The sequence below is a fragment of the Centruroides sculpturatus genome, unplaced genomic scaffold, assembly GCF_000671375.1.
Source record: "Centruroides sculpturatus isolate CEXI.00-Female unplaced genomic scaffold, Cexi_2.0 scaffold579, whole genome shotgun sequence".
NCBI classification, from domain to species: Eukaryota; Metazoa; Arthropoda; class Arachnida; order Scorpiones; family Buthidae; genus Centruroides; species Centruroides sculpturatus.
In genome coordinates, this window is record NW_019385005.1 from 199,664 (window position 1) to 213,157 (window position 13,494).

The 13,494-nt window shown below is 28.1% G+C and overlaps 1 protein-coding gene across 1 annotated transcript in view; it reads left to right on the top strand.

The window, feature by feature from the left end:
• Positions 1 to 13,494, top strand: part of LOC111633281 — a 55,956-nt gene that overhangs the window by 24,533 nt on the left and 17,929 nt on the right. The window contains exons 4-5 of the mRNA XM_023377818.1: positions 7,370 to 7,519; positions 12,155 to 12,298. Coding sequence (XP_023233586.1) covers positions 7,370 to 7,519; positions 12,155 to 12,298 — 294 coding nt within the window. The remainder of the gene's footprint in view (positions 1 to 7,369; positions 7,520 to 12,154; positions 12,299 to 13,494) is intronic.

Genomic DNA, 13,494 nt, shown 5'->3' on the forward strand with positions numbered 1-13,494 from the left:
ATGAAAAAATCCATTATTAGTGTAGTATATTATTATATCCCATGTAATTAGTATATTAGTATATCGCTATTAACCTATTTTGCGTTGAATTTTCATCGATGTTAAGCCTAACAAAAATTTTTTAAAATAATAATCATCGCTATTGTAGCGCCACATCACTAGCGGACATTTGAAATTTGCCGACTAGGACGGTCGGTTAACCGAGGGGTCGGTTGATCGGGGGCGGATAATCGAGGTTCTACTGTATGTAAAATATATATGCAGATCATATTATTAGAGTATTGATATAATACTTTAGAAATTCTGTTAGTTAACTTAACAACATATGAAGTTTTAATTATTCTCATTTTTTATAAAAACATATTTAATTTTTTCTAGTTTTTTAAAATTTAAATGTATGTTTATCATTTAGTAAACACACAAAGTGATTTTTTGATGATTTTTTCAAAAATAATTAAAAAAAAAATGTTATGGAAAAATATTTTTTTTTGTGTGTTATGCTTTCACAAATATAAATTAAAGATATAACTGCTTTCTTGGAATTAAAAAATCTTTAATATTGGTTTTTTACCCTCCAACTAGAATTAATAGTAATAACTTCTCAAAACCTCACTAGGGTCCAGGGACAGATTTAAAGCAGGGACAGATTTAATGAATGTTTTTGGGTTCCTTCTGAGCCCTGCTTTATGTTTTCTGCATTCTATGAATGGAACATATATAGAAGAACCTTGATCAAATTCAAATTTAAATTTAAATCGCTACCTTACCAATGAATCTCTGATGGAATCAAACATATCATTGTGTAACAAGATAGATACATTACATTGATTGGATGATGACTTATTCATAGTGATGTATTGTACATTGTAAATCTGTCACTGGACCATAGTGAGGTTTCAGAGGTATGTTATACAATGCTTTAATATTGGTATCTAATAATATATCTAATATTGATATTTTGTAATACAGTAGAGCGTCGATTTTCCGAAAGTCAATCATCTGAAAGAATTCCAGTCGGCAAATTTAAATTTTTGCCAGTGCTGTGGCGCTTCAGTCTTTGGCTATGTCTTGGGCTACTCAAATATTTTACGTTTTTGATACTAAATTAACATCTGAAGTATAATTTTTTATTGTTTTTATATTTTTCAATATATTTATTTTGTTTGTACAAAATAAAAAAATAATTTTTAACGATACAATAGTCTTTGTTAGGCTTAACATCAACAAAAATTCAATGCGAAGCGACATGCAACAGAGAAAAATTTCAACATCGGATACGTTAAACTATTTTTTCGTACATAAATTGGTTATCCGAAATATCAGTTATACGAACAACCCCAGTCCCCAATTGATTCGGAAAATCGACGCTCTACTGTATATTCTACAATAAAAAAAGAACATAAACTTGGAGTGTGAACAAAAAATGGAGTATACAAGATTAATAAATGAAAATAATAATAACAATAGTATGTATACAGGATGGTTTATTTTAATCAGCCTACTGGAATAACTTGAAAAATAGGCATTTTACAGAAAAATTCATTACACTAAAACTGTTAAATGTTAAGGGGTTAAGTGAAAAATCACTTCAGCCACTTTCCTAATCATTGGCATATATGTCTGGTGTTATCAGTTTTCCTGTACATATAACTTTCTTGTAAAACAAATAGAAACATAATGCTAAATTTTTAGGAGCCTGGAGGTTTTTCATTCTTTATTCAAATTTTATTTGAAAGGATCTGTAGACAAGATGAAATATTTCAAGAAACATTTAATCATGTGCAAAAACCACTGGATGCCAAAAAATTAGCATTACCCATACTTGTTTGATTATTACACTATTTGCAATTTGAATTGTCAAGCTATGTTAATTTTTTAAAGCTGTTGTTTAATATATAATTGCCAAGGATTTCATATATTATCATAAAAAAATCAGTAGATATGGGCTGTCCAGTAATTATATGTATAGTTTTTATGCCCCTCCTCATCATGTACAATGATATAAGGCTTACTTTTGGCAAACCCTCTCTCCTTTAATTATATAACACTAGTTCACAGATACCCTAACATTCAAGAAATTACTTTAAAAAGTTCTGCAAATATTTTCTGAGAGTTTATTCACATGGCAAGTAAGCTTTTAAGAACAGTTTGTGGGCTCCTGATACCACTAAAAAAGTCCAAGCATTGCATGGACTTTTTTAGTGGTATCAGAGCATTATATACAGTAATGTACTTTTTGCAATCCGCTTCCTTTTAAACTGTACACACAATTAACGGATAACCTCTGTTTTAAAATTTTGGAAAAGGGTCATTTACTTTTCCATATATATTTAAAATAAAAACATATTCATTTTTGGTACATATTCCACAATGCTGTTCTTGAATGAAGCAAATTGGTTTTAACTTGATTATTGATTTTTCAGTTTATTATAAAAATCCTGAATTTTAATTCTTAGAAAAATTTTTGAAAAAATTTGAATGTAAAAAATTAAGTTGAAACTAATGTATTCTGTTTACATGGAAATGAAGTCTATTGCTAAAATTATTACCAAAATGCAATAATTATTTTATATCTATATTTAAATGCAGACCAATATTGAAAATAAATAATCATTTTAAAAGTATCTATTAACTTATTGTACAGTACATGTTAAATATTAATTTAAGATTATGCAAAAATTTAACTGTTAAGAAACTTTCATATCAAAAACTGAAATTTATCATCCTGAGATAAATGACAAAATTTAAATTATTTGATTATTTTATTAATTAAAATTGCTGTTATATTATGAATTTTAATAGTGATAATAATAATGAAGAAAAGAATACTAAAAAATAATTTTAGGAATTTAATTAAAAATTTTTTTTACTTAATTAACTTAAACCAATTTTAAAATTTCAAAATATGTGAAAATTTAATTGATATAATTATTAATTTAGTATGCTAAAATGATTTGTTGAAAATTATCATTATGGTTATATTTATTACATTATTATTAAATCTAGGAATTAATGAATTTATGGTGTGAAGTGCAAATTCAACAAGAGCGAACACTGGGAGAAATCAAAGAGGCTTCTTATAAATTGTTAGTGCATCATGCATCAACCAGTGCTCATTTTTATTTATTTATAGATTGTTTATGGGAAAAGGTAAGCAGCAAACTTTTTTTTTTTATTAAATTACACTATAAACATATTAATTGGTGTTGGTAACACACACACATTCATTGCATGAACATTTTTTGGGATCATCCAGAGTGTTGTTCGTTGATAGAACACAATTTCAAACATAAGATTCAAATGACTATTAGATAACAAACAAATTTAAAACAAACAGAAGTCGTTGGGGTGCCTGCACAAGAGGTTCTACAACAACAAAACTATAGTGCCAACTCATAAAGGGCCTGCCAAGCTGCCAAGAGAGAAAGATCTTCCCTGTAATTGATATATGTGCTGTTTATATTTGCTTTAAAAATGTCTAAAGCTTTTAAATATCTAAGCCATTTAGTTCATTGCATTGTTACTAGGATGCTAGTCTTTTGTAAGTGTACTTCTATATCTGGTTCTGCAGTGTATATTGACAGGGTCATTGAGAGCCTTGACTGCCTTATATGGCAGTGTACTCTTGCGACCTCTTACCTGCTGGTCTTTTTGTGGAGTCTATATACAGGCGGTCTCTATCGAATTTCCTGTCTTTCAGAGGCACACAGTACACTCCTGGAAACTTAGGAGGGGGGCATGTCCTTTGCATTCCTAAGAAGAGTGAAAATTATGGGACATCTCTTATAAGTAATATTTATGGCCATTTTTTGGTACAGTATTAAATACCAACCTCAGAAGAGGATGGAAGTATAAATAAATAAATATTATGTATAAGAGATGTCTCACCATTTTCACTCTCTTTAGGAATGCGAAGGATCTGTCCACCCCCATAAGCTTTCAGGAGTGTACTGTATACCTCTGAAAGACAGGAGACTCGATAGAGACTGCCTATATGTAAGCTCCACAAAAAGCAGTAGGTAAGAGGCTGCAAGAGCACACTGTCATATAAGGTAGTCAAGGCTCTCTATGACCCTGTCAATATATACTGCAGAACCAGATATAGAAGTACATTTACAAAAGACTAGCATCCTAGTAACAATGCAATGAACTAAATGGCTTAGATATTTAGAAGCTTTAGACATTTTTAAAGCAAATATAAACAGCACATGTATCAATTACAAGGAGGAGCTTTCTCTCTTGGCAGCTTGGCAGGCCTTTATGTGCAGGCGCTCCAATGACTTCCATTTGTTTTAAATTCGTTTGTTATTTAATGGTCATTTGAATCTTATGTTTGAAATTGTGTTTCATCAATGAAACAGTGAGATTCACCTGAAGCAGGATTCCGGAGAATCCCGAAAATGTTTGTGCAATGTATATGTGTTATCGACACTGGTCAATAGGTTTATGGCGGAATTTTATGTCATCTGGTATAATATGTTGTTGTTGTTTTTTTTTTTTTTAATGTTTATGTATATACATTTTTATACATTATCTTATGATTATTTTAGGAAAAAAAAGATAATTAATTTCATAATATAAAAATTATANACCACCCCCACTAAGCTACGCCACTGGTCAGCTGATGAAACCAGTGTTAAATTCGTGGCTACCAATGGCCGGTTTGAAAAATCCAAAAAACGCCATTCAAACGCCAAGTTTTTCTCTTTTTAGAACCGAACCCTAGTTTTCGTATTGAGTTGGTATCTCCTATAACATGATTTCCCCCAACATGGTATTTTCAAGGAATGTATCTACTGCGTTGTAGGAGACCTACCTGTACCTGTAATGCTTCTTCTTATATTATTGTCATATTCATAAACAATGTCTATCATTTTATCTACATTGTCCATAATTTCTTTTATCTTAGCAGTGTCCAAAGTTTTCTTTGCCTTTTCTTTTCCTTTATTTTTACAGAGAACTTATGTTTATATTTGAGTCCATTTAATATGAGTTCATCATCATGGGATTGCAAAAAAACTATCATCTGCATCAACTTTCTGAAACCCAGTCTCTTTTGCAACAGCCAAAATCTTTCCATTTACATCAGCCACTTTATTAAATTCTCTAATATTTGTGATGAATCAAAGACAGTTTTTTCCATATAGAATTCATTGTGTGTAGAGTGATTCACTTTTCAATCATTACAACTTTTCTCATTCTCAATTTTCTTTCAACATATCATTATAACATTCAAAATGCACTTTGTAACATAGAAATTACAGATATGAACAGACTAAAGAGCTTGCTGCCAGTTTTAGAATAAATTAGTAAATAATTTTTTCAAAATCCATAATGTCAAAATATCATTTTTATTGAATATTTGTTAAAAGCTTTTTTGATATAAAACATTTTTTAAAAGCTATTATAGTGAAAAGTTATTAAGTGAGTAATTGTTAAGCAAGTGATGGGTGTATTATAATAGGATGTTAGGACATAACATTGATATTTTTATTATATAACATTGTAGAATAAATTAGTATATTATATAGCTATACAAAATGTTTACATAAGATTGCTAATCTTGGTGATGATAGAAAAAGGATTTGGTAGAAACTTGGCAAGACAGCAAAAAAGAACAGAAATACAGGTAGACTATCTTGTATTGACTGAAGTAAGTTGATGTAATGAGATAGGAGAAATCCATTGAAAAATTTGTACATGAGGATTTGATCAAAGTAATTGATACATAAAAATAAATTTGGTAAACCTATTTATTGTGACATCATCACAATGCTAGGCTGCAATTTTTTAAGATCTTGATGCACAGTGCTCTTGTTTTAGTAGTGTCATGCCCCTGTATATCATACTTTTCCTGTTAACAACAGTGTCATCTAACTCTGTTCTCGAGATTAAGCAAGGACAGGCAAACAGATGGATGCCAGTGAGGATTTATAGATCTACAGTTTTAAAATTGCTGTCCAATTAAAATTAAAACAAATTACCATTATAACTGGAGAGTTTTTGATGTGATGAGCTGATTTATCATTATGAACTTATTTCTGACTTATTTTTAGTAATATAGTTAGCATAAATTTTAAGTTTTTAGAATCAGTTATAAAATTATATAATCCTTAAGAAAATCATATGATTTTACTCCATAAATGAAATTTTATTAAATAGAAACTTATAATAACCTGAATGTTAAATTAAACTTTACTTTGTTTCTGAAATTATCTGATTATTAATTAGTTATTATTAAAATTAATGATTAGAATAATAAGCAGACATGTTGCTCACTATTTGTAATTGTAATGATTACATAAATCATTTTAGAAATGAGAAATTTATATGAAAAATAACTGGACTGTGACTTCTGCTGTTACATAATATATATCTGTTTAATTATCTCATATGAACACACTAAGCAGGATTCTATGTTAGTATATAACCACAATGGTTATTTTCATACTAACTGGAATTTCTTTTCTTTCCAGATTCTCTAATATCTCTTGATTGGCCATAATTTGCAATAATTGCTATGGCAATAAATAGCTGTTATGATTTTATTTTAATGTAAATAAATATATGTCTAAGGAAAATTTGACTTTGAATGTCTAGATGGCTTAATTGGCAGTATACTGTTTGCAAGAGTGCAGAATGAACACAAACTATTTTTGTTCTTTGCATTTCTGTAAAATGTAGTCATGTATTGTATGTAAATGTGAGTACCAAAAGTAGAAAATATTAACAATGTTTTTATAAACCTTCTTTAAAATACATTTTTACAATAATTTGTTATCTATAAAACAGACTTATTCAATAATAAAGTGAACACAATAAGAATTTATACAAAATATGTTATAAAAATTTTCTTTCTTTTCTATAACATAATTATATTAATAAATGTAGTGTTAAATAATCTTACAACATAATTTAATATTTTAAATTACCATATTTATTTTAATAAACAGTGTACTGTCTATAACTTTTTTCAGTTTGCAACTATATTGTTTGTTATGGGTGTCTGTTATTTCTGTTCTTTGTGAATTGGGTGTGACTAGGACAACTATTAATGGTGTAAATCCAATAACGTTTTTACTTTATTATTACTCAAACAACAATGCAACACACACACTTTATTTCAACATATGGTAAGATTGGCAGTGCTGAATAGAATGTGCAGTTTTTCCATTTACAATAAGCCTTATCTTCTAACAGTAGACAGTACATTTACTATTACAGTGTACTGTTTATAACTTTTTCAGCTTTTGCTGCATTGTTTATTAGAATAAATACAGTATTTTACAATAATTTATTATGTATATATGATTGAAATTTAAAAAGTGTTTTTATATACACATTTTTGTAACAAATTTTTTTGTTTCAGGTTTCTAACTATAATTGCCATGAAGGAATACAATTAATTCATATCATGAAATCTAAAAATGTATTAAATTCAACTTCTGCAACAGAAATTTTAATTAATCTATTTTTAGTTCGTGATTTGTTATATCCTTCTAACTACTGTTGTACAAAAGTAAGTTCTTAAAATGGTTTTAAATTTTATCAATTCTTTTAAAATTGTAATTAACAAATATTACAAAGAAAATAATTTTTTATTAAATATAATAAAATAAAACATGGAAACAATTATTCTGAATAATATATTACTTGTTCTTTTTTCCTGTTTAAAATCTAATCCCAGATATGTTTAAAAATTGTCTTTTTATTGGTATCATTCTTGAATTATATAAATAATTTAATATTGTCTATAAAATATTTTCTCATTTATAGTAGTTCTTTAATAGGGTAAGTTTAAAAATGGATTAGATCAGTTTATATTGATATATAATTAAATTGAGATCAGTTTATATAATTATATGCTGAAGTTCATATTTTTATTATTTAATAGTTTAAATAATTCTATGTGGTATGACTATAATTAGTCATTATCATGATTCATCATTAACAGGTTCATCATTAACATTGTTTAACAGGTTCTGTTAAAAGTGGATATTATAAATAATAATAATAATAACTTTTTATTTTATTCTTATTCAGTAAACTTACCAGTTTTTCAGTAAAAAATAAGATGTTAAATTCAATAGTATTTATTGTTTATTTTTCCAAAGAAATGTAAATTATTCAAGAAGAATTTTAATTTATACCACTATAATTAGGTGCTCTTGTTTATTCTGAAAATTGTTTCTCAGAATAAAATTGTTGAGAATACAACCTTGAAATTCTGAGAAAAAGCTGAAAAAATTGTCTAACAGATTCTTGTTAGAAACTTTATATTTTTCTCAGGTGATTTTACATGATGGGATACCAATTATAAATTGTATATATAATAAATTATTTCAACATTGAAAGTTTTACTATAATTAGTACTAGGTTACTTATGACTAGCCTAGACTTAACTAGAATGTTTATTAAAAATAAAAATAATTTGTCACTCCTACAAAGCAATGATTGTCTAAAGTTTTGTTATTCTTCTTAAAAATAAACTTTCTTCCAATCAGTTTGTAATTCAGTCTAACTACACATTTCAATGATGTTAGAATTTGACACTAACAAAATTTTCATAATCTTATATTAATGTTTATTATGAGTCAGAATTTACATTTCAATTATATAATCTGTTTTCCAGTATTGCTACTCAGGTGGTAAAATGACAAATGCTGAGTAATAGTTCCTAATTGTTTGAACTTTTTCTCTTGTAATTTTGTTTTAAATCAAATTTTATCTTTAACTGTGAAAACTTAATTAAGAATTTGTATTTTTACATAAAAATAATATTCAATTTTAAAAGTTTTAGTATTTGTTCCAAAGAATATTAGTTCTGTTTTGATATTTATGAATCTGTCATCACATGCTTGGCAGATTTGTGAGTTTTGTTTAACTACTTGATTGTTGCTAGTACATTTATTTAGTGTGATGATTTATGAGTTATTTCATTGCTATTTTCAAATTAATGTGTTATATACATTAATTTGAAAATCAACACAAAGTTCTACAGTTGACCTTCTCTTCATCATTGTTATTCATTATCAGTCGTTTTCTTCATTATTGTAGTTCATGACTTGAAAATTTTGTATATACAGTAGAACCTCGATTATCCGCCCTAATTGGGGATTGGGGTTGTCGGATAATTGAAAAGTCGGATAACCGAAAAGTATGAAAAAATCCATTATTAGTGTAGTATATTATTATATCCAATAATAGTATATTGCTATTAACCTATTTTGCGTTGAATTTTCATCGATGTTAAGCCTAACAAAAATTTTTTAAAATAATAATCATCGCTATTGTAGCGCCACATCACTAGCGGACATTTGAAATTTGCCGACTAGGACGGTCGGTTAACCGAGGGGTCGGTTGATCGGGGGCGGATAATCGAGGTTCTACTGTATGTAAAATATATATGCAGATCATATTATTAGAGTATTGATATAATACTTTAGAAATTCTGTTAGTTAACTTAACAACATATGAAGTTTTAATTATTCTCATTTTTTATAAAAACATATTTAATTTTTTCTAGTTTTTTAAAATTTAAATGTATGTTTATCATTTAGTAAACACACAAAGTGATTTTTTGATGATTTTTTCAAAAATAATTAAAAAAAAAATGTTATGGAAAAATATTTTTTTTTGTGTGTTATGCTTTCACAAATATAAATTAAAGATATAACTGCTTTCTTGGAATTAAAAAATCTTTAATATTGGTTTTTTACCCTCCAACTAGAATTAATAGTAATAACTTCTCAAAACCTCACTAGGGTCCAGGGACAGATTTAAAGCAGGGACAGATTTAATGAATGTTTTTGGGTTCCTTCTGAGCCCTGCTTTATGTTTTCTGCATTCTATGAATGGAACATATATAGAAGAACCTTGATCAAATTCAAATTTAAATTTAAATCGCTACCTTACCAATGAATCTCTGATGGAATCAAACATATCATTGTGTAACAAGATAGATACATTACATTGATTGGATGATGACTTATTCATAGTGATGTATTGTACATTGTAAATCTGTCACTGGACCATAGTGAGGTTTCAGAGGTATGTTATACAATGCTTTAATATTGGTATCTAATAATATATCTAATATTGATATTTTGTAATACAGTAGAGCGTCGATTTTCCGAAAGTCAATCATCTGAAAGAATTCCAGTCGGCAAATTTAAATTTTTGCCAGTGCTGTGGCGCTTCAGTCTTTGGCTATGTCTTGGGCTACTCAAATATTTTACGTTTTTGATACTAAATTAACATCTGAAGTATAATTTTTTATTGTTTTTATATTTTTCAATATATTTATTTTGTTTGTACAAAATAAAAAAATAATTTTTAACGATACAATAGTCTTTGTTAGGCTTAACATCAACAAAAATTCAATGCGAAGCGACATGCAACAGAGAAAAATTTCAACATCGGATACGTTAAACTATTTTTTCGTACATAAATTGGTTATCCGAAATATCAGTTATACGAACAACCCCAGTCCCCAATTGATTCGGAAAATCGACGCTCTACTGTATATTCTACAATAAAAAAAGAACATAAACTTGGAGTGTGAACAAAAAATGGAGTATACAAGATTAATAAATGAAAATAATAATAACAATAGTATGTATACAGGATGGTTTATTTTAATCAGCCTACTGGAATAACTTGAAAAATAGGCATTTTACAGAAAAATTCATTACACTAAAACTGTTAAATGTTAAGGGGTTAAGTGAAAAATCACTTCAGCCACTTTCCTAATCATTGGCATATATGTCTGGTGTTATCAGTTTTCCTGTACATATAACTTTCTTGTAAAACAAATAGAAACATAATGCTAAATTTTTAGGAGCCTGGAGGTTTTTCATTCTTTATTCAAATTTTATTTGAAAGGATCTGTAGACAAGATGAAATATTTCAAGAAACATTTAATCATGTGCAAAAACCACTGGATGCCAAAAAATTAGCATTACCCATACTTGTTTGATTATTACACTATTTGCAATTTGAATTGTCAAGCTATGTTAATTTTTTAAAGCTGTTGTTTAATATATAATTGCCAAGGATTTCATATATTATCATAAAAAAATCAGTAGATATGGGCTGTCCAGTAATTATATGTATAGTTTTTATGCCCCTCCTCATCATGTACAATGATATAAGGCTTACTTTTGGCAAACCCTCTCTCCTTTAATTATATAACACTAGTTCACAGATACCCTAACATTCAAGAAATTACTTTAAAAAGTTCTGCAAATATTTTCTGAGAGTTTATTCACATGGCAAGTAAGCTTTTAAGAACAGTTTGTGGGCTCCTGATACCACTAAAAAAGTCCAAGCATTGCATGGACTTTTTTAGTGGTATCAGAGCATTATATACAGTAATGTACTTTTTGCAATCCGCTTCCTTTTAAACTGTACACACAATTAACGGATAACCTCTGTTTTAAAATTTTGGAAAAGGGTCATTTACTTTTCCATATATATTTAAAATAAAAACATATTCATTTTTGGTACATATTCCACAATGCTGTTCTTGAATGAAGCAAATTGGTTTTAACTTGATTATTGATTTTTCAGTTTATTATAAAAATCCTGAATTTTAATTCTTAGAAAAATTTTTGAAAAAATTTGAATGTAAAAAATTAAGTTGAAACTAATGTATTCTGTTTACATGGAAATGAAGTCTATTGCTAAAATTATTACCAAAATGCAATAATTATTTTATATCTATATTTAAATGCAGACCAATATTGAAAATAAATAATCATTTTAAAAGTATCTATTAACTTATTGTACAGTACATGTTAAATATTAATTTAAGATTATGCAAAAATTTAACTGTTAAGAAACTTTCATATCAAAAACTGAAATTTATCATCCTGAGATAAATGACAAAATTTAAATTATTTGATTATTTTATTAATTAAAATTGCTGTTATATTATGAATTTTAATAGTGATAATAATAATGAAGAAAAGAATACTAAAAAATAATTTTAGGAATTTAATTAAAAATTTTTTTTACTTAATTAACTTAAACCAATTTTAAAATTTCAAAATATGTGAAAATTTAATTGATATAATTATTAATTTAGTATGCTAAAATGATTTGTTGAAAATTATCATTATGGTTATATTTATTACATTATTATTAAATCTAGGAATTAATGAATTTATGGTGTGAAGTGCAAATTCAACAAGAGCGAACACTGGGAGAAATCAAAGAGGCTTCTTATAAATTGTTAGTGCATCATGCATCAACCAGTGCTCATTTTTATTTATTTATAGATTGTTTATGGGAAAAGGTAAGCAGCAAACTTTTTTTTTTTATTAAATTACACTATAAACATATTAATTGGTGTTGGTAACACACACACATTCATTGCATGAACATTTTTTGGGATCATCCAGAGTGTTGTTCGTTGATAGAACACAATTTCAAACATAAGATTCAAATGACTATTAGATAACAAACAAATTTAAAACAAACAGAAGTCGTTGGGGTGCCTGCACAAGAGGTTCTACAACAACAAAACTATAGTGCCAACTCATAAAGGGCCTGCCAAGCTGCCAAGAGAGAAAGATCTTCCCTGTAATTGATATATGTGCTGTTTATATTTGCTTTAAAAATGTCTAAAGCTTTTAAATATCTAAGCCATTTAGTTCATTGCATTGTTACTAGGATGCTAGTCTTTTGTAAGTGTACTTCTATATCTGGTTCTGCAGTGTATATTGACAGGGTCATTGAGAGCCTTGACTGCCTTATATGGCAGTGTACTCTTGCGACCTCTTACCTGCTGGTCTTTTTGTGGAGTCTATATACAGGCGGTCTCTATCGAATTTCCTGTCTTTCAGAGGCACACAGTACACTCCTGGAAACTTAGGAGGGGGGCATGTCCTTTGCATTCCTAAGAAGAGTGAAAATTATGGGACATCTCTTATAAGTAATATTTATGGCCATTTTTTGGTACAGTATTAAATACCAACCTCAGAAGAGGATGGAAGTATAAATAAATAAATATTATGTATAAGAGATGTCTCACCATTTTCACTCTCTTTAGGAATGCGAAGGATCTGTCCACCCCCATAAGCTTTCAGGAGTGTACTGTATACCTCTGAAAGACAGGAGACTCGATAGAGACTGCCTATATGTAAGCTCCACAAAAAGCAGTAGGTAAGAGGCTGCAAGAGCACACTGTCATATAAGGTAGTCAAGGCTCTCTATGACCCTGTCAATATATACTGCAGAACCAGATATAGAAGTACATTTACAAAAGACTAGCATCCTAGTAACAATGCAATGAACTAAATGGCTTAGATATTTAGAAGCTTTAGACATTTTTAAAGCAAATATAAACAGCACATGTATCAATTACAAGGAGGAGCTTTCTCTCTTGGCAGCTTGGCAGGCCTTTATGTGCAGGCGCTCCAATGACTTCCATTTGTTTTAAATTCGTTTGTTATTTAATGGTCATTTGAATCTTATGTTTGAAATTGTGTT